At 59.9% G+C, this 25770-nt stretch overlaps 1 protein-coding gene across 10 annotated transcripts in view; it reads left to right on the top strand.

Annotated features, from left to right (window-relative positions):
- Positions 1-1605: 1605 nt before the first annotated feature.
- The window catches only part of ADGRB2 (adhesion G protein-coupled receptor B2), a 36589-nt gene continuing 12424 nt past the window's right edge, over positions 1606-25770 (top strand). For 2 of the 10 annotated variants that reach the window (XM_013046600.2, XM_004740941.3), the window contains exons 1-12: positions 1613-1775; positions 8933-9761; positions 20757-20840; positions 21093-21257; positions 22460-22624; positions 23230-23394; positions 23485-23652; positions 23729-23830; positions 24003-24109; positions 24917-25111; positions 25261-25329; positions 25417-25525. In XM_013046600.2, coding sequence (XP_012902054.1) covers positions 8948-9761; positions 20757-20840; positions 21093-21257; positions 22460-22624; positions 23230-23394; positions 23485-23652; positions 23729-23830; positions 24003-24109; positions 24917-25111; positions 25261-25329; positions 25417-25525 — 2143 coding nt within the window. In that variant the 5' untranslated portion in view covers positions 1613-1775; positions 8933-8947. Of the gene's footprint in view, positions 1776-8932; positions 9762-20756; positions 20841-21092; positions 21258-22459; positions 22625-23229; positions 23395-23484; positions 23653-23728; positions 23831-24002; positions 24110-24916; positions 25112-25260; positions 25330-25416; positions 25526-25770 lie in introns of all 10 variants that reach the window. The other 8 variants (XM_045064101.1, XM_004740940.3, XM_004740942.3 and 5 more) reach the window with 8 other exon arrangements.

Below are 25770 nucleotides of genomic sequence, written 5' to 3'. Positions count from 1 at the left end.
ACTACTGGGGGTGGGGGGGAGACAGAGGAAGTGAACAGGGGGCTTTTCTCTCTGCCTCTTCCTGGTACTGCTCCTGGGGGGACGCGGAATCTTCTCGTCCTCTCATGGTCTCCGGAGTGACAACTCAAGAGGCTTCAGTGGAGAGGTGGGCTTGGGGTTGGGTGGACTGGGGACTTCCTTGCTTCCCAGGCTTAGCCCCCTCCTGGCCATAGAACCTTCAAAAAGTAGGGTTCCGGAAACCATCCCAACCCTCGCTGCAAAGCTGCCCCCTGCTGGCTCCTCCTCTGACCAGAGTCATCCGATTAACCTACTTGTCTTTGGCCGAAGTGGTGTGTCCCTGGTCTGCCCACCTTCCTGGTGGCAACATGCCCCAGGCCACAAAACCACCGGACCAGGGCCCTGAGCCATAGGCATCTCCCTGGGAACCACCTCCACCATGTGGGCTCTGGCCCCACCCAACTGCACAGTGCCAGGCTGGGGAGGGGGCAGGTCCCTACATTCCGGCTGCTTCTACGCAAACAGATGCAACATGGGGGCGCCCCTGGCACAGGAAAAGGCACTTGTGGGACTAGACAGGCACTCGGGAAAACATGTAACACACTGCACACGTGTAGCATCCTCGTGCCTTGGGACATGCGACATTGCAGTTTACACTAGAGTTTCATGCACCAAGGGGACCACACTGCAGTGTCCATATGTGGCTCCTACATACAAGTGACCCAGAGCACTCTCAGCACATAGGTGGCACTTGTAAGCTTGTCCACATATAGCATCCCTACCCGCATGAACGGCCAACATACATTCAAGACCTGAACACATGTTAATACACCGTGTACGTGTGTAGCAATTACATGCACAGAGCCAGACAACATTGCAGTGCACACACAGGCACCTGTGTGCACAAGCATATGCAAAGTTCAGCGCACGGGAGTGGCACCTGCATGCACAGGGATATGCAATTTGCAAAGCACACGGGGGAGGGGGCGAATGTTTCAGCCCCCCGGGGCTCCGGAGACTCTGGTTGCTCGAGCTGCCTCCGGCCTGGGGTATCGCCGGAGGGGCGTCGCGGATCGCCGCATCCTGCGGTCCAGGAGGCCGCGGGCGGGGCGGGGGCTTACCCGGGGCTTCTCCCGCGCCGGCGCCTGGGGCCCAGGGCGGGGAGGAGGAGGGTGCGCTTGGCTCGGCTGGCGCTGCTCCCCCTTTAACAGGAGGCGGCGCGCGTCGCCCCCGCCCCCCGCCCCTTCTCCCGCGGCTCCTCGCGCCCGGCCTGGAGCGCGCCCCCTCCCGGGCCCAGCCCGCGCAGGCGCCGCGTCCCGCCTCGGCCGTCACTCGGCCCGGCGCGCGCTGCGGGCAGCGGCCGGAGCGGCCGGAGGAACCGGGTTTGGCGGCGGCAGCGGCGGCGGCGGCGCTCGGAGACCGAGGATGCGGCGCCGGCTTTTGGAGTCCGGGGCTGCGGCCGCCGCCCGCGAATAGGAGGCGGCGCGCGGCGCGGGCGGTGCTCAGGGCGGGGGAGCGGGGAGCGGGGTGGGGGGGGCGGCGCGGCGAGGAGGCGGCGGCAGGAGCCCGCGCCCGGCCCGGCGCCCGCCCGCCCCGCGCTGCTCCGCGGCGCCTTTTCTGCACCCGCCGCTCCGCGGAGCGGGAGCCTCGGCCCCTCCGCGCCGCTGCCGCGAGCTGCCCCGCGCCCGGCCAGGCCCCCGCCTTAGGGATGGCAAACTTGCGCCCCGTGGCTGCCTCCGCCAGCGCCGGCCCCCGCTCCTGCTGCTGACGGCGCCCAGGTGAGTGCTCGGTCCCAGACCTCGACGCGGCCCCGCACTGAGCCCTCCCGGCGCGGTCCCGAGTTTCCGCACCGGCCCGGACTCGGGGCGCTCCCCTGCCCCATCTCTGTTGAATCCTCCCCCTCCCGAACTGAGTTCTTTCTGCATCTACCCACTCCCATCTCTTTGGGAACTTCCAAGCCTGGGGCCGAGGCCCCTTTCATCTCTGGTAAGTCCCTTTTCCACCCTCTTCCCCTTACCCATTTCTGCTAAAGCCCTCCCCCACAATCCTGACCCAAACCTTACCCCCATTGCTGTCTGGAGTCCCTTCCTATCTTAGCCTGGATCCTGGCAGTGCGCCCCCCACCTTGATTAGAGCCCCTTTCTCCAACCTGCAGCTCGACTGTGTATTCCCCCTTAATTGCCCCTCCTCGTCTGGATGCCGGACCCTGCTCCTCCCCTCCACTTCATCTCTGCCCAGAGTCCTTCCTATTCCCATCCATGTCTGCCCATAGTTACTGCCTTTCCCCGCGCCAGTACCCCGACCATGCTTCCCTTCTTATTTCTGTCCCGATGCCTCCTCCCCCATATCTGCCTGGAGTCTGTCTATCCCTCGCCAGTCTCTGCTGCAGGTCTCCTCCCCCTCAGCCTGGACTTGGGGCCGTGTACCCCATGTCTGCTTCGAGCCCCCTCCTCCCCGGCCGGAATCTCTACTGGCCCTGCATCCCTGGCTCCCGTGTCCATCTTTGGTCGGAGTCTGTCCATCCCCCATTCTTCTCTTCCCACCCCTGGGGCATAGAGCCGGGCACCAAACGCACCCTCCCGCAGCCCCGGGGACTGGCATGATGGGGTGGGGGCCGGGGGGTTGTAGGTTGTGAAGTTGGCGGCCACTCCCGCAGTCAGCTCGGTCCGAGGGAAGTCCTCTGCGCCGCGGCGGGTGCAGAGCGGGTGAAGGGTCTGGTGCCCGCGGGGGGAGGGGCTCCCGGGCCAGAGATACTGTCCGCCTGCCCGCCTCGCCAGCTGCCGGCCGGGCCCCTGGGCGTTCTCTGGCGCCCCCTGCCCGCAGTCCTGGACCCGCCGCCCCTTTTCCTTCCGCGGGCAGCCCCAGGTTTCCGCAGCCGGAGCAGCAGTGGTGGCTGCGGGACTGGCTCTGGGAAGTCCCTGGGGAAGAAGAGGTTGGCGGGCAAGGCCGGGTGCCCCCTTGTGCTAGCCGTGTGGGAACAGTTCTGGTTGTCAGATCCTCTGCTCTGGGGATGGGGTGGGGTGAGGTGGGGTGGGGTGGGGTAGAAGGCTCATCCCAGCAGGAATTCAGGAGCCCTTTGAGCTAGCAGGGACAGACCAGCAGGACTGGGCGCTGGATTTGAGATGGTCTGGATGGGCTCTTTTGGGCTTGGGCAGGTGTCCCCAGGGAGCCTCTTTCTACCCCAAGGCAGTCCCCACTAGGTGGTGGGAGGGGGCAAAGGTGTTTGGGCATGGCAAAGGCGGTGGGGGAAGTCCACCTGGCCCTAAGAGCAGTCACCTGGGGACTGTCGCCCTGCTGCCATAGGGGTCAGTGGGGACTCTGGATGGATTATGCCTTGATGATGGTGGTGGTGAGGCTTGAGGGAGGGTCTTCCCTGGACTGAGATTGACAGACCCCCTCCCCCCTTCTTCTCTGCTTTCTCTTCTCCCCTCTTCTATCCCCCTTCCGCCATCACTCTTGAGAAAGGGAGAGGTCTAGCCTGGGGTGTGTGTGTGTGTGTGTGTGTGTGTTAGGCATTTCTGTAACCCCAAGTAAAGTCTCAGCCCTCTTCTCTCCCTCCCAACACCCAGGTAATGGAACTGAGTAAGTAGATAGTAAGTCAGCTTTTGACCAGATGACCTGGGTTCAAAAAGCTTTGTGACCTGGGCAGGCTGTGTAACATTTCTGAGCCTCAGGTGGCCCTCTATAAAATGGGTCAGTGATAAATGCCTCATAGAGTTGCTGGGAGAATGAAATTAGATTGTATAGAATGTCTGGCACCTAGTAATGCTCAACAACTATTGGTTTATTGGGCCGTCTTCAAGAGCAAGGTCAGGCACCTCTCCACACCATTCCTATTCCCAGAGGAAAAGTGCAGAACAGGTTCTAGTGACTTCACTCTAACCCCCAGGATCATAAAGCCAGAAACCACCCAGCTCCCAGAGAGGGTCCAGGGAGCCTGTGACTGTCAGCCTCTCCCCTCCCTCACCCATCCTTCACCATCCCATTGCACTGCTCTGGGATCAGCTCTGGCCACAGGCTTCTTTTCAGATCAGTGAAAGCCAGGCCAAGGCTTCTGAGGTTCTGGTTTAAGTGGTTCTGGTTCAAGTGTAGGGTCTGGGGAGGTAGGATAAATGCAAGGAAGAGACCCAAGACAAGGTCTCCAAAGGTAGGCTTGCTTGTTAGGGGGGGGCCACGTGGGAAATCAGCTACAGAAGAGTACATGGTGCACAGAGGAACCTCTTACCTCTACCCAGGGGGTCAGATGCCATCAGGAACTTTCCAGGACAGTTAATGCTCCAGGTCAGAGTTAGGGGGCGACCCGGCCTGAGGACCCCTAGAGTTCGAAGAAACCTGGCTTTGCCGGCAGGAAGGGCGGGTGAGGGGGAGAGAGAACGCTCGAATCCGTGGCGTTTGGCTGCTGGAAGCCCTCCGGGCAGTGTGGTTGGGTCTGGGTCCCACCGGGGAGTAGCAGCCTCCCAGCCTCCAGTCCGCCCGGGCAGCCCTGACATTGGGGAACAAAAGCTTTCGGTTCCTGTAGCAACGGTGGCTCCAGCTGCTGCAAAGTTCCGGGGAGGCGGGCGGAGGGCGGCTGAGTCACCGCCCCCTCCCCCCCACCCCGCCGCCCTCGCGGCCCCCCCCCCAGAAGTGTCGTGCGGAAGGGCCCCTCCCCCAGCCGAAAGACCCCAGAGCTAGAGGAGGAGTGGCCCTCTTTGCCCTGTGGAGAAGGCGGCGCTGCACTCGGAGAGCCCCCTCCCCTCGGTCCTGCCCACCAGCTCCAGAAACTGGATGGAGGTGTGTGCCTTCCTGGGTATCAGAGCTCCGGGAGACCCCCCAGGGTCTTAAGGACCCTGCCACCCGGCCGGTGCATGGGCAGGGGACCCGAAGGCCCTGAGTGGGGGGTCCCCGCCCGCGTGTCGGCCTGGGCTCGGCCCCGCAGCGAGTGCCTGGGAGGCGAGGGTGAGTGACGGGCCGGCGAATTGGAGCTGCCAGGTGGATAAACGCGACCGATGCGCGCACCGCCGCGCCCCCTCCCCCACCGCCGCCCCTCCCCCGCCCGGGGCCCGGCCTCCCCGTGCTCGGCTGCCCAGCATTGCTGCTCTCAGCCCGCAGGGCGCAAGGGGGTCGATCCTGGGGATCCCAGAGTCCCAGCCCTTGCCCTGAGGTGCCCCCCGCCTCCAGTCTTGTCCCTGCCAGCTGCTGCGAAAAAGCCTCCGATTCCCTCTTGGGTACAGAAGGGGAAGCCCGAGGCCGGCGGCCTATCGGGTTGGGGAGGAACAGGGTCTCAGTGTGCTTGGGCAGAGGGTGGGATTCTCTGCTGATGGGCGACAGGCATGTGGTGGAAGTAGCCCAAGGGGGTAGCCCAAGTCTCCCAAGGGAGACTGACATTATGCCAACTGGCAGCTCACCCATCTCAGCCCACTGAAGTCCTGAGTGAGGGAGGAGGACTTCTGATTATCCTCTCCATTAACCTCCTGACCCAGGAAGTTCTTCCTCAGAGCTGAGCTCCATACCTGTCCTCTACAGCTCTTAGGCACGTTTGTGATCGTGCTGGACTTGGAGGTGGCAAAGTCATTTCCGTGTTTCAGCCCAAAGGGCCTTCCCAGAGATAGTGGTGGACCTCAGTAGGGAATCAGGGAGTTTGTGAGATTCTCAGAAGGAGGGAAGAAGGGGGGGCGCCTGGGTGTCTTAGTTGTAGGGCATCTGCCTTTGGCTGGAGTCCTGATCCCGGGGTCCTGAGTCCTGATCCCGGGGTCCTGGGATCGAGCCCCATGTTGGGCTCCTGGCTCTGTGGGAAGCCTGCTTCTCCTCCTCCCACTCCCTCTGCTTGTGTTCCCTCTCTTGCTGTGTCTCTATCAAATAAATAAATAAAATCTTTAAAAAAAAAAAAAAAAGAAAAAGAAAAAGGAGGGAAGAAGGGGAAGTGAGCACGTGAGTCCTCAGCCTGGGCCAGGCTTGGTGCTAGGAACTCACCGGGAGGCTGAATGAGAAAGGTGGCCCAGTCCTGAGGGCAGGGATCATGGTCTCCATTCCACAGAGGGGGAAACTGAGGCTCAGGGAGGGTGATCATGGCCCATAACCACCCGGGCTGCCTGTGACGTAAGGATTCTTCTAGGTCCCCTCCCAGGAGAGGCTCTCTCTGACTTAGCTTGGAATTGGGCTTTTTGCCTTTTTTTTAAATGGGTGGTGAATGATGTTAAAATAAAGGGCCCCCAGAGGTCTTATGTCACTGCAGGAACCACGAGGGTCATAGAGACCCCAGGTGAAATTTGTTTGAAGGAGACTGAGCGGAGGAGGGGGCTTAGGCAGGATTTCAAGGTGGCTCAGTTGTGCAGAAGCTGGGCTGCACCTCGGAGGGTCTAAACCTAGGACTTCTTGATGGGTCAGGGCTATGGAGGAGGGAGTGGCTGAGGCCCAGGAGGCAGGGTTGGGGGGCGGGGTCTGAGCCCCCAGCTTCAGGAACTGCACACAAAGGAAGGAGCTACAAGTCAGATCCTGCCTGACACTTAGCTGTCATGTGCTAAAGCCTCAAAGAACCAGCTACCTGGATGTGTTCACGTGAGCAGAGTACATTTGCCTCTCTGTGCAAGTGTTTAAGTGGTTGGCTCTTTAGGCCTTGTACATGTGGGTGCTTGTACCCTAGTGTGCGTGTGAATTTACAGTGGCTTCGCTGATCTGTATGCGTGTTTGTGTGCATGTGTATCTGTTCACATGCAGAATGCCTGTGAACACCTGTCTTTTCATTAGTCTGTGCATATGTGCCTTGGTGCACACGGCAAAGCAATGTTCAAGCTTGTGTGTGCGTGCATGTGCGTGTGTGTGTGTGTGTAGATTCCCTACCCTGCTTTAAGTGGGGGAGGCGAGGCCAGTTATAATGAGCCCCCACCTTCCCTCTGCTGAGCTGCAGCTATGGCCTGAATTTTGCAGCCTGCTTAAAAATAATTGGGGGCAGCGGGGGGGATCGGATGTCACTCATCATCAGCTCCTGGCTTTGCTGGTGCTGCAGCGGGCGGGGCGGGCTGCACGGTTTGGGACAGGCATGATGTGGGGCAGGGATGGCAGGGCTCCTGCGTCCCTTTGTCAGTTCTGGCGGGAGGAGTGGAGATGCAGCCTGTTCTGACTTATGCTGAATAACTCCACCCGGGTCTCTGGAAGAGGGTGGGGTGGCTCCTCCCCAGTAAATGAGCCTGCCTGATCTGGTCCCCTCCACTCCCCCCCTCCCATGACTGGGGAGGGGCAGGTGCGGGATCTGGGGCAGTGAGGCGTTCCTTGGATGCTGCACAGGGATTGGAATTCTAGGGTGCTAATTCCTGCCCGCCCACCCCTGCCCTGCCCGCCTCTGTTGAGGCTCCCAAAAAGCCAAGGGGAAATCTGTGCCTGAGGAGCCTCCGGGTCTTGGGGGAACATCTGGCCACACCTGTGAATTATCCTCTGTTTGTGACTCAAGCTCCCAGAGCTAATGGGTTGTCCTTCGGGCCTGAAGCCTGGGCAAGGAAGGGGATGGAGCAAGAGGTTGTTGGTGGACCAGAGGGAACGGCAGGCCGGAGGCTTCAGGTCCGGGCTTCTAGTCCCAGCTGGATCTCTCTTGTGTGATCTTGAGCAGGTCACCGCCCCTTTTGGAGCCTCATCTTTTCTCCTCTAATGTGGAGCAACCAGGCTCTAGGGGCCCATCCAGTGCTGTGAGCTATGCTGCTGGCACGGAGGAGGGAGGCAGCGTGGATCACCTCAGGAGCAGGGCTGGAAGCAGGACTGAGCCAGCCTAGGTGCCAGACTCTGTTTTCTGGACAGCTAGGGTGGAGGCTGGGTGGGCTGTGGGCAGTGGCTCTGGCCTGGCCTGGGGGGGTGGGAGGGTACCTGCAGGCGCCCTGCCTACCAGCTTTTGTCCACTTGGGCCTGGCCACCCTGCGTATCTGTCAGGGTGTGGCCTAGGTCCTGGTTGCCTGCCCACACCAGGAGTACATTCCACACCTGCTGGGCATTCAGCTCCATGCAGCACTTGGCTGGGAGGGAGAAATCGGTGAACTGTTGTCTCCACTCCTAGGAGATTGAAGACTCCTTGAGATGAAGGAGCTAGCCTTGGGGAGACAGCAGGGGATAGAGGTGATGACCGGGGCTATGGACTCACAGGCAAGGGCTATAGGAGCTGCAAGCTGGGAGATGGCTTCGTGGTCTCACTGGGAGTAGCGGCCCTGAGCCAGGCCTGGGAAGATAACCCCATGGCAGGAAGGGAAGAAAGGGTAAGGGGAAGAGTGCACCCATTTTGCAGATGCCTCCCCCCATTGTTTCCACCCCATAGGAAACCTACCCCATAGGTACTCATGACATTCATCCTTGCCATGATCCCCTCCATGGGCGTGGCTCAGGTTGTGCGCAGCCCCTGGCTTGCCAGTAACTCCTCCCCTTTCCCCACCCACTCAGTAAAGCAAGTGAGAATGACATTGTTCCGGGAATAACCTTGAATTGCTCTGATTTATAAAAAAACAAATTGTTGTGAAACATTGCTCCTTTGACAGTTGCCACTGGATTATGCGTGACACGCCTCACAGCTGATCACGATACACTGCGACTGAGAGCAAGGGTTCTGGAGAGTTCTGGTTGGGTGGCGGGGATGGGGCTAGATCCAAGAGTCAGGCCAGGTGCCTGTGGCTGGTGGGACTGACCGGACTGACCGAGGAATCACAGGGTGACAGAGACAACAGAGACAATCACAGAGACAACAACTGATGCGTTTTCTTAAGGACTGCCAGAGTCAGGCACTCTCCCAAAATGCTTTCATTTCACAGGTAAGGTGACTGAGGCTCCACGCAATGGAGTCCCCCCCATCTAAGACCACACAGGTGGACGTGGGTGACTTCAGAGTCGTCACCAGGAGGCCCCCTCCTGGCAGTGAGCCACAGGAGACTGAGAGAACATGCTGTCCGTGCCTGGGACCGCTGACCACCGTCTCTCTCCACAGGGCAAGGGACATAGGATGACCCCAGCCTGTCCCCTCTTACTATCTGTGATTCTGTCCCTGCGCCTGGCCGCTGCCTTCGACCCTGCCCCCAGCGCCTGCTCTGCTCTGGCCTCGGGCGTGCTCTACGGGGCCTTCTCACTGCAGGACCTCTTCCCCACCATCGCCTCGGGCTGCTCCTGGACCCTGGAGAACCCCGACCCCACCAAGTACTCCCTCTACCTGCGCTTCAACCGCCAGGAGCAGGTGTGCGCTCACTTCGCCCCCCGTCTGCTGCCCCTGGACCACTATCTGGTCAACTTCACCTGCCTGCGGCCTAGCCCTGAGGAGGCGGCTGCAGGGGCCCGGGCCGAGGCAGAGGCAGAGGCGGGGCGGCCAGAGGAGGAAGAGGAGGCGGCAGCGGGGCTGGAGCTGTGCGGCGGCTCGGGCCCCTTCACCTTCCTGCACTTCGACAAGAACTTCGTGCAGCTGTGCCTGTCGGCAGAGCCCTCGGAGGCCCCACGTCTGCTAGCGCCTGCCGCCCTGGCCTTCCGCTTCGTCGAGGTCTTGCTCATCAACAACAACAACTCCAGCCAGTTCACCTGCGGTGTCCTCTGCCGCTGGAGTGAGGAGTGTGGCCGCGCGGCCGGCCGGGCCTGTGGCTTTGCCCAGCCCGGCTGCAGCTGCCCTGGGGAGGCGGGGGCTGCTCCCGCCACCACCACCACGCCTCCAGGCCCTCCTGCTGCCCACACTCTGTCCAATGCCCTGGTGCCCGGGGGCCCGGCCCCACCCGCTGAGGCCGATTTGCATTCAGGGAGCAGCAATGACCTGTTTACCACCGAGATGAGATATGGTGAGTCTGAGCAGGGCCCTGGTGGGGTGGGTGTGTCAAGGCGGCTCAGGGGGCTCTCTGGTGCCTATCTGGACAGATCTCCCAGGCCATTCGTGTGGTCCTTCTCCCTCGTCCCCTCTGTGTCCGGCCTTGTTCCAATGTTAGGGTCCCTGAAATGAATTTGGGTTAGACCTTGTTCTCGAAGAGGTTCCAGTCTGGGCAGGGTGAATGGGGGGCAGAGATCGGCCAGTGTGGTGTGGTGAATCTGGGGAGAGGACTCTCCACACTGGGCAATCAAGGAAGGCTTCCTGAAGGAAGTGATACAGGAGCAGAGATCTGAAGGACGAGTGGAAGCCAGCCAAGCCAAAGAAGCGGTGAGGGCATTCCAGGCAGAGGGAGCGGTGCGAACAAAGGCACCAAGCTGAGCTTGAGCGTGGCAGGTTCTGGCACTGCAAGTTGACAAGTTTGCCTGGAGGCTGGAGAGTCAGCAGGGAGCAGGGACGTGTTCCTGTCCATAGGGGTCAGTGATTTTTGGCAGTGGCCCCAGGGTCAGGGCAGAGGGAGGTGCAGAAGAATGTGCCTGGGTGAAGAGGCCCGGTCTTCGAGGCTGCCTTGGAGGGCTGGACTGGCTCAGCTCCCAGCATCCCCTCTCTCCCCCTCTGGGCCCATGTCTTCTGGGACCGAGGCTGCCAGCTGCTAGAGCTTCCTGCTGACTGGGCAAAAGCTCTTCGAGCCCTCGAGTCCTGGCGGCTCCTGCTCCCACCGCAGCTCCCTCAGCACAGCCACCTTCAGCCCACCCTCCTTCCTGCAGCTTCAAGGACCCCCAGCCCCTCGTCTGGATCCCAGGGGGCCTGGCAGGGAGTGGGGTGGGAGGAAGGCAGATTGGGATCTGGTCCCCAGCTCTGGTACTTGAGGGAGTTCCCTCCCTCTCCGGGCCTCGGTTTCCCCATTTGGGGTAACAGGTCCTGGCCTACCAGTATGAGGATGTCATGCAGGGCTGGAAGTCAGAAGAAGCATCTAGATCTGCCTGCGAGTATTTACAGGGAGGCAAGGGGTCTTGTGTGAGGGCCTCTAGGAATGTTGGAGTATGACCTGTCGCCACCCCTACTTTGGAGGCCAGAGCCCTGGAGTTGGGCACCACCTTAGACCGTCCCCTTCAGTGGATCCCATTTTTTGGCATCAGTTTCTTCATCTGTAAAATGGGGAGATATCTCTCTATTAGAGGGGCTAGTTATTGTGACCGTGCCTCTCCCAATGCGGTGGGGGGGGGGCTCCTCAGCCTCCCCCAGGAGACATCTGGCACCATGCCTATCCATGGCAAGTGCCCAGTGGCCTTTCTCTGGCCTCTCCCCGTGGCCAGCTTGGCCTTTAACATTGGTCGATGAAGCCGTCCGAGTGACAGCCAGGCCGTGGGCAGGTTACGGGCCCTGGAGGCCGGCCTGGGATTTAGTGCCTGCAGGAAGAAATTGAATTTCGCTTCTTTGTCGAACATCGGCGGAGAGTGCCAGGCGTATATCAGGAGGTTTATGGCTCTTCCTGCCTGGCGGTCACTGCCTAGGACTCTGTGGGGGCCTCCCCCATCATGCTCAGCAGAGGGCAGGCTCTTTTGTCTGGATCTCCCTGTGGTCCATTGGCCCAGTGGTCCGCAGTGGACGGAGCAAGGCTCTCCCCTCATGGGCTAGCAGCATCTGGGCAGGCTGCCATGTGGAGCCCGGAGCCAGGAGCAGCCAGCTGGGGTGGGGGAAGCCGGAAGCAGGAGTTGGTTGATAGTTGGGGTGTCTTTGGGGGTCAGAGAGGGCTGCTTATGGGAAGGCCACCGTGGTTGCCATCATCATCACAGCCTCTGCAGGGGCCTCTGGGACTGGGGATGCGTGGAGATTGGATGCTCCCTGTCCCTGGGCACGAGGCCTGGTATCATCTCTGAGCTCTGAGCCTCAGGCTCCCAGCTGTTCTACGCCTGACCTCAGCTCATGCTCCTTGTCCTGCTTGGCCTGTTTTCAGGATGATCCTTGGGTTGCCTGCAGGGAGGGCCCTTGGGGGGAGTTTCCAGGGCTGAGGTGGCGTCTGTCTTCCTAAGTGGGCTGGCACAGGACACTGCTGCCCAGACTTCCTTCCTCTCCTCGGCAGGCAGGCAGGAGACTTTCCCTCTCTGCCATCTCCTCCCTTCTGCTCAATCTCTTTGGGGCAAGAGACAATGGACATATGGCTTGGTTTGTTCCATGTGGCAGGGGGCGTCGGAGGGCCAGGACATCATCAGGGCTCAGGGCACTTTGGCCTGGTGGTAGCACCACCCCTTCCCCACCGGGCCAGCTGGACACACGTACCAGCCTGGGGAGAACCGGCTCGCACGTGGAACTGCCAGATTTGAGGACAAGATTGGTGGGGATGGTGGCGAGCAGGGAGAGTAAGACCCTTGGCCTGGCCCCTCTGCCAAGTACTGCAGCAGGGGAGCAGTGCTCCCTTTCCCTGGGAGACCCTGAGTGGAATGCATGGCAAGGCCAAGTAGAGTGGGGCAGGGGCGCTGGTGGGCAGCGCTGGAGCGGAGTGCCGGGGCCCGCCTCAGAGCTGAGTGCACTTGACAAGAGGGTACAGGCGCCTGTTAATTTCACGCAAACTGCCTTTGATAGATCTCTTGTTATTTTTGGTGAGTTGAGCCATAAATTTGTGCCATCTTGCTGCCGCAATCTGTTAAGTGGGGAGAGAGGAAGAAAGGGAAGGCAGGCAGGAAGGAGCTCAGCGGATGCCGGCTGAGGCCGGGGCAGGAATCGGGGGCGGGGTTGGGGGGTGGAAGAGAGAGCTGCCACCCTGCAGTTCCTGCCCGCAGACCCTCGTGACCTGAGGAGGCACAGGCCAGTGGGGAGGGCTGTGTGGAGTGATACCCGGGAGAAGATGTCTTTCCCTCTGGCAGCCCTCCCCCTCCTTTCTCACACACTCTGCCCTCCCCAGAGCCACTGTTCCATCCTTGGCTGGTTACCACTCACCCACCTCCCCATCATCCTGGCTCCATTCCTGCAGCAAAAGTTCACATCCCCACTCTGCCATTTCTGCAGGGTGGCTTGGACAAGGGGCTGCCCCTGGGGGCCTCAGGACCTCTCGTCCTCTGTGCATTGCTTCCCTAATCCAACCCCCTGACTCCCTGTCGCGTCCTAGACTCTTGAATCTGGCATTCTGGCCCCACCCCAGACCCCACTGTCCCCTGCTATTCAGCCTTCCCTCTGATTCTATCCTGCTCTTGACTGGGGCTCCTCACTGGCCCCTGAGTCCCTGCTTGCTGGACTCCCCACCTGTGCTTAGGCTGTTTCCTAGAATGCCCCTTGCCCTCAGTTATCCAGATCTTCCTCATTCTTCCCAAAGCTGCTCAAGCCCTGTTTCTTCTGGGAAGCTACTTCTACCTGCCCAACCCAGCCCTCGATTGTTTCTTTCTCCTCCCGGCGCTCCACGCCCTGCTGTCCTCTTTTGGCCAGGCTCGTTTGGTGGCAGGAAACGCAGCCTTCATTGCTTGTTTGGGGCTCAGACACTGGGGAGGCTGGGCCTCTCTCAGGGCAGGAGCGGGAAGGCAGGGAGACCTAGAGAAGGTCCTTCCAGTCCAGACCCACGCCGCTGGAGCTCTGTGTGCTCCGTTACAGGATGGTGGGGGACAGATTCCTGAGACATCTCAGCAGGGATCGAGTCCCAGCCTGTCCAACACTCACATCTTCATGTCTTTATCATATCAGAGTGGAGTGTGTGCCAGGCCTCGGGGCATCTCTGAGTGGATGAGATCCGAGATGAGCCAGACATACCTGCCCTCTGATGGGGGAGAGCCACCACTAGGGGACAGCAATCACAGGCTGAAGTTGCCCAGTCCCCCGTTCAGTTCCCAACCCCAACAAGCTGTGTGACTATGGGCCAGTTTCTTCACCTTCACTTTACCACCTGTAAAATGGGGCTAGTAGAGCCTATTCACGGAGTAACAGTGAAGATCAAGCAAGAGACTATGGATCAGTGCTTAGCCCAGTGTCTCACACATGGTAAATCCCTAGTAAATCGCCGCTTGGTGTCCTAATTTAGTTCAGTAGGTGTGATGTACATGGACCAGAGGTCAAGGGAGGAGAAAGTGAGGGATTCAACCACAAAGTGGGGGGAAGGCAGTCTAGAGAAGGTGATTTGGAGTTGGGTTTTGAGGACTGAATAGGAATCCACTAGCCCGTGAAATTTTTTTTTAATTGAATCACTTTTAAAATCAAATGTATTAGGAAGAAATTTCACATCATAACCAGAAAGGGAGTATCAGTTATTTGAAGGAGAAGATAACGGAAGAGACAACCGTAGTGAAAACAAAGCGACGATAGTAAATTCTAACTAGCTGCTTGTCTTTCCTCTCGATTTGTTAGAAAGAGAAATGAGCACGTGCTGGGGACTTTTATCTTGTGTGCGTTTGGAAGGATTAAAAGTAAAGCAACCCTATAATTTATCATTTAACTGGGACATTTCTGAGGTTTTAAAGTAGGGGAAGGGGTCCTATTCCTGGCATCAGGGCAGGCACAAAATACACCACCCCAGGCAGATTGGTAGGAAGTCACCCTAATTAAAAGAGACCCGGAAGGGGGAACTGCCTTAGTCCACGATCTAGCGTTGTTTAATGGAACATTTGCGAGCCACCCCAAGTCATTTCCTACTGCATGCTTTGGGGCAGCTCTGCAGGAGGAAGCAGCCCATGCGAGAACGTGGAGGGGTGGGCATGTGGGTCCCGGGGCCTAGTAGACTGGCGCTACTGGGCAGTAGCCTTGGAGGTATGGGAGATGGGGGCCAGGCTCTGACTGCCATCCCCAGACCCTGGGACCCTGCCCCGACTGGCCGAGGGTGGTAAGGCAGCAAGAAGTTGGGTGTCATGGGGGAGGCCAGGAGGCTGGATGAGGCTGGATGAGTCAGATGTGGTCCCTGCTCTCCAGGAGCCGCTGGCCACGTGGGGGAGGTGGCAGTGCCCCAGCTTGCTCTGGTGAGAGGCTGGGCAGACAGGCCCACAGCTCGGGGGAGGGAGTCATCGGCGGGGAGCTGGCATTGTGGCTGGGCATCTGCTCTCATGGGGATACCCAGTTGAATTGGACTGCAGAGGAAGAGCTTGGGGCTCTCAAAGCCATCTTCCAGTGCAACCTCCCTGCAGGGCTGGGAGGCACTGCTGGTGGTGGGAAGCCATGGAGGGACATGACAGAGCCCTGTTTCAAGGGGATCTGTTGGTGCCTACTCAGGGACCCAGGGCCAGCCTCAGGGAGGATGTAGAGAGCCCTGGGAGGGAGGACCGCTTTGTAAATCGCACTGCTCTCCCCGTGGAAGTGATGATTATCGTGGTTATTTTTAACACATTCATGACAAAGGAGGCTGAGGGGGCTGCACTGTGTAGGGTTTGGGGGCAGGGTCTGCAGAGCATGGGGGGAGCAGGTGTCTGCAGTCCTGCTCATGTGGCAGAGAGCCTGCACCCACCCTGCCTGCCAGCACCAGGGGGGAAACAAGAGCTGCTCCTGTATCACTGGGCTGGGGGAACACTCAGAGATATCTGGCCTGGGTTTCCCGAAGGCCTGTCTTCTGTTGAGTGGCTCAGAGCTAGGCCCTCAATGCGAGAGGAGCGAGGGAGATTGAGACCCTCCTGTAGAGCTCACAAGAGGCACAAGTCCAGGATACTCACAGCTGCAGGGGGCACCAATCTAGGGTCTCAGCCACAGAAGGGACCAGGGTAGCCAACCTCCTGTGTAGTCAACCTAGGAAGGCTTCCTGGAGGAGGCAGCATTTAACATGTAGAAAATGTTGGCAGATTGAGGTGGAGAGGCATCCCAAGGGGAGGAAACACCAATCGCAGAGAGGAAAGCATGTGGATGACAAGAAGGTGGCACTCCTTTTCCATGTAGCTCATGGAAAGGGCAGGCAGTCCATCTCTCTCTCTCTCTCTTTTTTTTTTTTTTTTTAAAAGATTTTATTTATTTTTTGACAGAGATCACAAGAAGGCAGAGAGGCAGGTGTGGGGTGGGGGAAAGCAGGCTCCATGCTGAGCAGAGAGGGGAATGCAGGGCTCCATCCCAGGACGCTGGGATCATGATCTGAGCCTAAGGCAGAGGCTTTAACCCACTGAGCCACCCAGGCAGTCCATATTTCTTGTTTCTTTTAATTCTGAACTGTGATAGGATGTATCATTTCAATTTTCAGTCGAAGATGTTTAAGCTCAGAGAAGTGAGGCAACTTGCCCAAGGGCACACAGCAAGCCTCTGGGGTGAATTTGGGAATCAAATCTGCATCTGTCGGTCTGGCTCTTAAAGCTGTGTCCTTCACACTGGCCCACATGACCTTGCAGTGTGCTTGGCTGCCTGGTGGGGAGAGGAAAATAGGACTGGGCAGGTCAGCAGGGGCCAGCATGTGCCGGGCCCCGAGGTTTACGCTGGTAGCAGTACAGAGCCACAGAAGATTCCTTAGCGGTGGGGGTGGTTTGAGCTGGGCTCCCAGAGGATCACTTTGGAGGCTACAGAAGAGAATCAGGCTCGAAGGTGGGGAGTGGATGTGCAAAGGAACAATTAGAAGGTGGTGTGAAGACTGGATCACAGTAGCAAGTGTGAGGGCTTTGGGGAGCGAGCAGGTGGACAGAAGTGACTCGAGGTCCCTTGGGAATTAAGAAAGGCATCTCTGAAGAGGTCCCAGTTGGACTTCATTGTGTTAGAACCAGCATGGTTCAGAAGAAAGAGCGTGGCTGCCAGAGGAGTCAGGCGGGCCTGGGTTCGAATGGCACTCAGGCTCTCTGTGGCATGGGACCTCAGAGCCGCGGTCCTGGTCAATAACATGGGAGAACCCACGCTCGTGAGCATGAGATGAGGCGAGGGTCCACAGGTGCACAGCGACTGGCCGGGAGGGGTTGTGTAGTAAACGTTGCCTCATTCAGAACCAAACACAACAGTTAAGAGCCCATCAGGGGTTGAGTAGGGATGTGGGTTCTGGGCAGTAGGTCCCTCCTGCCCAGGGCGGGCTCCTGGATGACAAAGCTCACAGATTGCAGGACTGTGAGCATCTGAGCCCCGGATCCTCCAAGCTCGTGCTGCTCCATGGATGAGACACTTGGGAGTTCCGGGAGGGCACTCATACCTCCTCCTGGACCCCTTCTTGTGCTGTTGGCTCAGCGGCCTCTTAGATTCCCCCAGTGGTGGGCCCCGAGCCGGCTGGGCCTGCCCACGGTATAGGCTGAGTAAACACGGTTTGGGTAGTGACTTCTCTGGTCTTACCTGTGTTCCTCCCCTTCCGGTTAGAACTGCCTCTCACCTGTGGGGACATGAATTGCTGGCTTCCCTTCGGAGGGAAGTGGGGTGGGGATGCAAGGGAGGGCAATCCACGTAGGCCCCGTGGCCTAAGGGTTGTCCCCTCCCTTCTCTGGTCCAGCGCAGGAGGCCACAAGAGGGACTCAAGAGCTGGGCCTGGGACATGTTCTGATTGTCAAATCGAGTGCATTCTAGAAACCACCACTGTCACCTCTGGTTCTTTCTTGGGGCTGGCCAGCAAAGGGTTGGTGCCCGGTTTGTAGAGGCCGTGGAGACCCTGGACAGTGGTGGGGGTCCACAGCAAGCGGGTCAGACAGCTCTCTCATTGCGTCCGGGTTTGCTGGCCCCAGAGGGATGGTCTAGACGCCAAAGCAGGAGCTGAATGAGGGGATTCTCAGCTGGATTGGTGATAGGGTGGGCAGCATCTGCAGTATTTACTAGGACATGGGTGTCAGGTTGGGGGCTGGTCTAAGCAGAGGAGTGCTGGGCGGGGCTGATACTCAAGGCTTACAAGGGACCATTTCCAGCGACCCCTGTGGGGTTGGGGGGAGAAGCTGGGAGCAGCGTGTTCATTAGTATGCTTCTGGGCCTGCTCCGGGGCCAGCGTGCACTGTGCTCGGGGAGACGGCTTCCATGACCTTCCTTCAAAGGGGTCCACAGGCGCAGGGAGGTTCGGATAGTTGGAAGGCGAAATCCTCCATGGGGACAGGGCCCACAGTGGAGGGTTCAGCTGACGCTGCCCAGGGCTGGGGGATGAGGAAGGCTTCACATATGAGAGGCCGCATGAGCTGGGTTTTGAATCTCAGGTAGGAGCTTTCGAGGTGAAAAGGTGGGAAACCAGCAGGTAGATATTTGAGAAGAAACGGTGGTCCGATTCTGGATGGGCTGAATTGGAGGATCCCTCCTCAGGAGACCTGTTCAGGAGGCAGGAGGCAACAGGGGAGCGAAGCCCAGCGTGGGGGTGCTGCAGGGGTGCCCAGGGAGCAGCCACTCAGAGGGGCTAAGTCAAACCTGGGGGGTGCAGTGGAAACCCGACAAAGCATGGCTGCCCCATGTGGGAAGCAGCAGGAAGACAGAGCGGTCAGGGAGACTAGGACGGACGGAGGCCGGACAGGTAGGAGAGAACCAGGAGAGTCGGGGAAGAGGGGAGTGTTCCCAGGCAGGAAGAGTCGATGGGGCCCCATGCTGGCATGGGGTCAAGGACGAAGAGAGCGGCCATAGGACTGAGCAATAAGGAGGGCGCTGATGCCTTTGTCAGGAACAGTTTCAGCATAAAGATGTGGTCAGAAGCCAGACTGCGGTGGATTACCAGGCGAGGTGACATTTGCGCCAGCATGAGAGTGGCAGGTGAGAAACCAGAGTGCCAGCTGTGGAACACTTACGGATGGGGAGGAGGAATGGGGTGGGGGACAGTGGCTAGTAGAGGAAGGAGGGTTGAAGTGCGGCTCTCCCAGAATGGAGGTCCATTTGGGGGCTGCCGTGAGAAGCCCGCGCTGACCAAATGCTGAGCCAGAGGGTCACAGGTGGAGCCCTCCTGGACGGTGGGTGGGATGGGGTAGGAGCGGGGAATGCTGGGCCAGGCCAGGGTGGGGGGCTGGCCTTTGTAAGAGGGACTGCAGGGAATTTGGGAGTTGGAGGGGTAGGACAAAAAGTCAGGGCCCAGGGTTGGGAGAGGGGTTCCTAGGTCACAGCGCCTGCTTTCTCTGTAAAGGAACTCCTTGGAGAGAGCATGGGGGCAGAGATGAGCTCAAGGAGAGAGGTCAAGGTCTGGCACAGCTAAGGTGGGAAAGGGGAAGGCAGGGAGCTGGGGAGTGCTGCTGAGAAGCCCCAGGCGCCCGGGCGGATATGCAGCCCTGAATCTGTCCTGGTGCCAGTTGGCACAGCTGTGGATTTCTTCAGCAGCCTGGGGGTGGGCGTGGAGAAGGCGGCTTGTCACAAGGCTCCCGGGCTGGGGACTGGCTGAGCGGGTGTGGTGGAAGGGCTGGGTGAGGGAATTTGGGAGTGCGCAAGCATGGCACGGGCACCTTCTCTGTGGTCCCACTGGAGGCAGGGCGCAAAGTGAGGCCGGAAGGAGTCACAGATGCTGTTTGAAGGGAGGAGGCCCGGGGGCCGAAAGGGTGGCAAGCGAGGGTGCAGAAGAGAGGCAGGTCATGAGGGGAGGGAAGATGGTAAAAATAAGCCAGATGGGTCCTGCCTTCTGGAGTGCTCACCCCATGCCAAGCAGGGTGCTAAAGGCTTCATGGCCCCCTCTCAGGGAGTCCTCAAGTCAGCCTTCAAGGGAGGCGGTATTCCGAGAACTGTTCTAAGGAGGTGAAAACAGAGTCAGAGAGGCAAAGACACTTGCCCAAGGTCACACAGCAAGTCAGGGCCATGCCGCAGTTGGGATCCAGGATTGTCTGACTCCAGAGTTGTCCTGGGGGCCCAGGTTTCTGAGCTGGTGGAGAAGTTTTGGGGAAGGTGTAGATAGAGTTCTGGTACTTGTGGCTGAAATGGAGGTAGGGGCCCCGGAGCTGATGAGACCAGAAGCTGGGCTGAGTGGCACTTCAAGGCCCCCTGCCCAGTGGGTTTGCTCAATGTGGCCCTCTTCCTGCCTGGTTGGATATAGAGCTTTCTCTCAGACGCAGAGCCTGGACTGGGCAGCAGGGGGCAGGAAGAGAATAGCCCTCCTGGGTTTCTTCAGACACCAGGCCTTCTTGGTGCTGACCTGGCTTTGGGATATAGAGGAGGGTCTGGGGCTGGGGCCAGCAGTACCTTCTAGTCCAGTGACAGCTTGGGCTGAGTCTTATCCCAAATGCTGCTCCTTCCTGCTCAGTAGCCTCTACAGGGGCTGGGTCTTGCCCCTCTGTGTTTGTGTCAGCCCCCATCCGCGCTGCCTAGCCTGTGGGAGAGGGCCTAGATGAGCTCATGTCTGAGCAGGAGGGGCCAGCTTTGGAGAATGGGAGCTCCCGGCCCCTCCTCCGGCTTCCAAGGCCCAGACCAGACACATAAATCAGGGTGGTCAGCTGAGAGCCTGGTGAGGCTGGGGCCGAGTTGGCAGCAGCCTCCAAGAGCACCTGCTGTTCTCCCAACTGCAGGGGAAGTGGGGAGGAGGGTTTACTGGGGGTTGTAGGCCCCTGCCTGAGGCCCTGGGGTCTTGGCGGAGCAGCATTCTGACCTGGGCCTACGGGTCCCAGTCCAGGGCCGCATGGGAGAATAATCCAAGCCTAACACTCAGCCCCTGGCTTGGTATGAATCATGTCCCAGGGACTGGTGGCGGTGGGGGTGGGGTGGTGGCGGTGGTCTGTTTGTCAGCCTGAGGACTCCGAGGGGAAACCACCTGGGCCTCAGGCTCCGTCAGCTGTGTGCTCTTAGACAAGTCACGTCCCTTCTCTGGTCCTCAGTGTCCTCATCTTTAAACAGAGACGGTGGTCCCTGCGTCCCGGAGGAGGATTGGGGGAGCTAGGTGTGGGTAGCACATGGTCCTGAAGCCTCCTGGAGCCTGTTGATGTGAGCAGCCACTCCTCTCCGGTCTCCCTCAGTCCAGCTGAGGCGAGAGGAGGTGTAAGGCTGTGGGCGAGTCCCGCGTGGCCTTCTGAGCTGCCTTGTCTGTTAAATGGTGGGGGGGCAGGGCAGGGGCCATGACTTGCATCGCCTGTTGTCGGTTCCAGACCCTCGGGCTGAGGGCAAGCCAGGCCACCCTCTTTGCGCCTCTCTGGCAGGACAGAGCTCCCTTTGCTGAGCCCCTGCCACCCTCTCCGTGTTCCAGGTGAGGAGCCGGAAGAGGAACCCAAGGTGAAAACCCAGTGGCCAAGGTCTGCAGATGAGCCTGGGCTATACATGGCACAGACAGGTAACTCGGGCCCGCCTCCCTTCCTCTGCGGCGGGGGCCCGATGGTGTGGCGTCTGGTGGCATGTGTGCTTGGCGTGTGCCCGTCTGTGTCTGTGTCCTAGAGCTCAGTCACATCTCTGCCACGTGAGGCCTGTGGGTAGGGCTGGGCGGCCTCCTTATGAGCCTGTCCCCTGGGGTCAGGGCAGGAGGATCCCTAGGAGGCTGAGTGCTTGGGAGGTGCCCCCTGCCGCCGACGCTGTCCCTCTCTCGTAGGCGACCCGGCGGCCGAGGAGTGGTCCCCGTGGAGCGTGTGTTCTCTGACGTGTGGGCAGGGTCTGCAGGTGCGGACCCGCTCCTGTGTGTCTTCCCCCTATGGGACCCTGTGCAGCGGGCCCCTGCGGGAGACCCGGCCCTGCAACAATTCGGCCACCTGCCCAGGTATGCCCGTCCTCCCACCCGCTCGGCCTGCAGGGGTAGGTCCGGCCTGGGGCTCGGGCAGATTTATCTGCCAAAGATGGTGGGTCGCCTCCTTTTTTAATTCAGCAAACTTGATTGTCCCCCACACCATGCCCAGCCCTACACAGGGCACTGGGGACACAGGTAAATCAGACCAGGGCCCACACTGGTGGGCTCCGTTCTGGGCCCCGCACTCTCCTGATGCCTGTGTCCCGGTAATCAAGGCTCATCTTTTTACCCTCATTGCCCTCTGTGTTCCCTGCGCTCTGGCCATACCAGTGCCTCTTGCACTCTCTGGTCTCCCAGCATTGGCTTATTCTCATCCTATCCCCACCTGGGCTGTTACAATTCAGCCTGCCCTTTAAGATCTAAGACAAATGCCACTTCTTCTTCTTCTTTTTTTTTTTTTTCTAAATGAAACCTTGCCTGACCATCCCCTCTCTCCTCTGACTCCCCATCCCAGTCCCCAGGGAGCCTCCTCAGTCCAGCATGGAATACTGAGAATGTTGCATGCGCCTGCCTGCGACAGGTGGTCCGCCAGGGGGAGGTGGGGAACCGCTTCCGCCAGTCCTGTTCCTTGTTCCCCGAGGGAGCGCGGCGGTGCCTAGGCCATGACCAGCTCCTGGCCAGGGATTTAGAATAGGGCTATCTGGGAAGGGGTCTTGGCACCCGGGGTGTGGCAAGAGCTTGCGGAAGGCTGGGGCCAAGCTGTGTTCCAGAGTGTGAGCTCTCTGTGTCAGTGTCCGTGTAGAGGTTTGTGTCTCTTTGTGTGTCCATGCGCTTGGGTTCGGGAGGGGCACTACTCTTGCCCCAGGCCTGTCATGTTGGATTCTTGCTTTGGGTCTGGGGATCGGGAGGGCTGGGGTGGGATAGGCTGGGACGGATATGGAGACTTTTCCTGGGCTCTCCTGTGCCCCCAGGAGAGGAGGAGCCCCTGCTCCTCCTCTCCTGGGTCAGTCCTAGTCTCCTAGTCGCAGGAGGTATCCTGTGTGAGTTGGGACTAGAAGCCTGAGTCTTTGACTCCCCTCCTCCAAGGGCGGAGTCCTGGGGCCCATTGTAGAGCCAATGAGGAGCTGTCGCAGAGCTGCCAGAGCTCCTGATTGGTGGGCGGATGGGCAGTGGGCGGATGGGCAGTGGGCGGGGCCAAGGTGCTGCCCAGCCACCGGCCACGTGCTTCCTTGCAGTGCACGGCGTGTGGGAGGAGTGGGGCTCCTGGAGCCTGTGCTCCCGCAGCTGCGGGCGGGGGTCCCGGAGCCGGATGCGGACCTGCGTGCCCCCCCAGCACGGCGGCAAGGCCTGCGAGGGTCCCGAGCTGCAGACTAAGCTCTGCAGTATGGCTGCCTGCCCGGGTCAGTAGCGCCCGTGGGCTGCCAGGCGGGCGCTGCCCAGCCGGGTGGGGGTCGGGAGACCGAGGGGAGGCAGTCAGGTCCAGTGCCCTGCCCCTAGGGGCCCATGAACTTGAACCAAGCATGGGGAGACTGGCGAAGTGTACTGGCCAGCGTGGGAGGTGATGTGGCCCGGCCCAGACTTGGAGTTGGCACACTGCAACTCCATGGAAAGAAGGCTGCCCCTTTCCCTAAGTCCCGGGATACCCTTGCTGTTCGTCACCCTTTGGTGCTCATGGCTAGCCTGGCTGTGAGGCGACACAAATATGGGCTTAAGAGTGGGCAGAGATCCAGAGGTATCCCTGGGGCCCATTTCCCTAACCAGGAGAGGGCAGGTGCCACCTTGGTGCTGAGTGCAGAGGGATCCTGTGTTCCTGGAGCTGGTGACAGGCAGGCAGGCCCAGGCCCAGGCACCACCTATTCACTGCAGCCCCCCTGCATCCACCCCTCTCCCCTGGGTCTGGCCTGGTTCAAATTGGAATGCTTAGCAGGATCTGCCTCCTCCTTGCCCCCACTGTTCGCCACGCCCCTTGCTCAACGGCCACCCCTGCTTGTGTCTCCCCATGCAGTGGAAGGCCAGTGGCTAGAATGGGGTCCCTGGGGCCCATGCTCCACCTCCTGTGCCAATGGGACCCAGCAGCGCAGCCGGAAGTGCAGTGTGGCAGGCCCAGCCTGGGCCACGTGTACAGGGGCACTCACAGACACCCGCGAGTGCAGCAACCTCGAATGCCCGGGTGAGTGCTCACTGCCAGGGCCGGGGGCAGGTGGCAACCCCGCCTCCGGGGGGGCGACTGGGGCCACTCATGCCCCTCCTCCTCCCGCAGCCGCGGATGGCAAGTGGGGGCCGTGGAATGCATGGAGCCTGTGCTCCAAGACGTGCGACACGGGCTGGCAGCGCCGCTTTCGCATGTGCCAGGCCTCAGGTGCACAGGGCTACCCCTGTGAGGGCACTGGAGAGGAGGTGAAGCCTTGCAGCGAGAAGAGGTGTCCAGGTATTGGTCGCAGGCCCCCCGGGAGGCTGAGGGGCAAGCCTGTGGGCCTGGCTGAGCCCCTACACTGCCCCCACAGCCTTCCACGAGATGTGCAGGGACGAGTATGTGATGCTGATGACATGGAAGAAGGCAGCTGCTGGCGAGATCATTTACAACAAGTGCCCCCCCAACGCCTCAGGTGAGGGCTGCGGTGGCTCTCCCCAAAGCCCCCACCCCTGCCCTTCCTGCTCACCCCCTTTTGCTGCTCCCACCCCCTGCCCGTTTGAGCCTAGGTGCTCGGGTGTGGAGTGAAGTGGGTAGGAGTCCAGCCCCCATGCCCAACCCCGTGTCCCGTCCTATCCCCCCTGCAGGGTCTGCCAGCCGCCGCTGTCTCCTCAGTGCCCAAGGCGTGGCATACTGGGGTCTGCCCAGCTTCGCCCGCTGCATCTCCCACGAATACCGCTACCTGTACCTGTCTGTGAGTGTGCCCTGTGGGGCTGGGTGGTGCACAGGATCTGTCCCAGGCTCAGGCTGGGGGTGGAGGGAGCTTGCCTCCTGCTCTGGCCCATGTGCCTTGGCAGACATATGCTGTCTGGCTGTACCTCTGCCTGGTTGTGCCCCTCCTTGCCCAGAACACTCCTACTCACATCTTAAGGCCCAACCATCAAGTGTCTTCCCTTGTTCCTGGCACCTCCTTCTGTGCTCCTCTGGTCCCCCGAGCCTCCTGGTCATGAGGTGTCGTGAATGTTCATCGAAGTGTCTGTGTCCCCTTAGACTGAGGGCTCCTTAAAGGCAGGCACAAAGTTGGATTTATTTTTGTGTCCCCAGTGCCCAGCCCAGGAGGGCCTGCTGGGGGGGTAAGAATGTGGATAGCGAATGTGGCCTCTGTGTTGCATGTGTCTGACTGTATTTGGTACCTGTGTGTTTGCACTCAGAGCTCGTGTTTGAGAGAGAGAGTGATAGTGAGGGTGCGTTACGCTTGGGAGCATGCCTGACCCCTCTGAGATGGGGAGGTGCCTCATCCCTGTGCCATGCTTGTCATCTTTTCTGTGCACATCTGAGCACCTCCATTTTCTAGCTATTTCTATTTCTGTCTTTTTCAAGTATCTTTAGGTCTTTTTCTTGGACTCTGTCTCCTATGAGCCCCTTTGAGCAGCTCTCTCTGACCTTTTCCCCCTCTCTCTCCCTCTTGGATGCAAGCAGTGGGTGGACCTGAGTGGGATGGGCCCGTGGCCGGTCCCAGCTCCTGACCCCCTGGTGACAGCAGCCTGCTTGTCCCCTGCAGCTTCGGGAGCACCTGGCCAAGGGGCAGCGCATGCTGGCGGGCGAGGGCATGTCACAGGTGGTGCGCAGCCTGCAGGAGCTGCTGGCCCGGCGCACTTACTACAGCGGGGACCTGCTCTTCTCCGTGGACATTCTCCGGAACGTCACGGACACCTTCAAGAGGGCCACCTATGTGCCCTCGGCAGACGACGTGCAGGTGCCACCCTGCCCCACCAAAAGAAAGGAGGGCACCCTAGACTAAAGTGGGGGGTTGGGACCCCATGGCAGAGTGTGTGTTTGGGGTGGCAGGGGAAGCCACTGTCCCTGAGGCTGGTACCTCCTGACTCCTGTGGCTTTTGCCCCCAGCGCTTCTTCCAGGTGGTGAGCTTCATGGTGGACGCAGAGAACAAGGAGAAGTGGGATGACGCTCAGCAGGTGAGGGGCGGGGCTTGCAGCCCCCCTCCCCCCACCCCACCCAGGACCCACCCCTGCCTGGGACCCTTATATATTCTCTGTCTCCAGGTATCCCCTGGCTCTGTGCACCTGCTGCGTGTCGTGGAGGACTTCATTCACCTGGTGGGCGATGCCCTCAAGGCCTTCCAGAGCTCTCTGATTGTCACAGACAACCTGGGTACCAGGAGGCAGGCTAGGGAGCCCGGGCTGGAGAAGGCAGAACCCAGGCTGCTCTGGGGGAGGGATGGTTTCTGCGGGGCTCTTGCTACTTTTCTGTCTCTCTGGGTCCTCTCTTTCCTTCATTTAACCCCTTCTTTGTATCTCTGTCCCTGTCTTTTCTCCCCTTCTCCCTACCCCGACCCGGTTGTTTCTCTGTGCGTGTGTCCCCCACCCGCGTGTTTGTACCAACCTTGGTGTCTGCGT

Source organism: Mustela putorius, unplaced genomic scaffold, assembly GCF_011764305.1.
Source record: "Mustela putorius furo isolate JIRA1106 unplaced genomic scaffold, ASM1176430v1.1 tig00003853_pilon_pilon_pilon, whole genome shotgun sequence".
Lineage (NCBI taxonomy): Eukaryota > Metazoa > Chordata > Mammalia > Carnivora > Mustelidae > Mustela > Mustela putorius.
The sequence above is the reverse complement of the archived record's forward strand: the minus strand, read 5'-3'. Positions and strand labels throughout refer to the sequence as shown.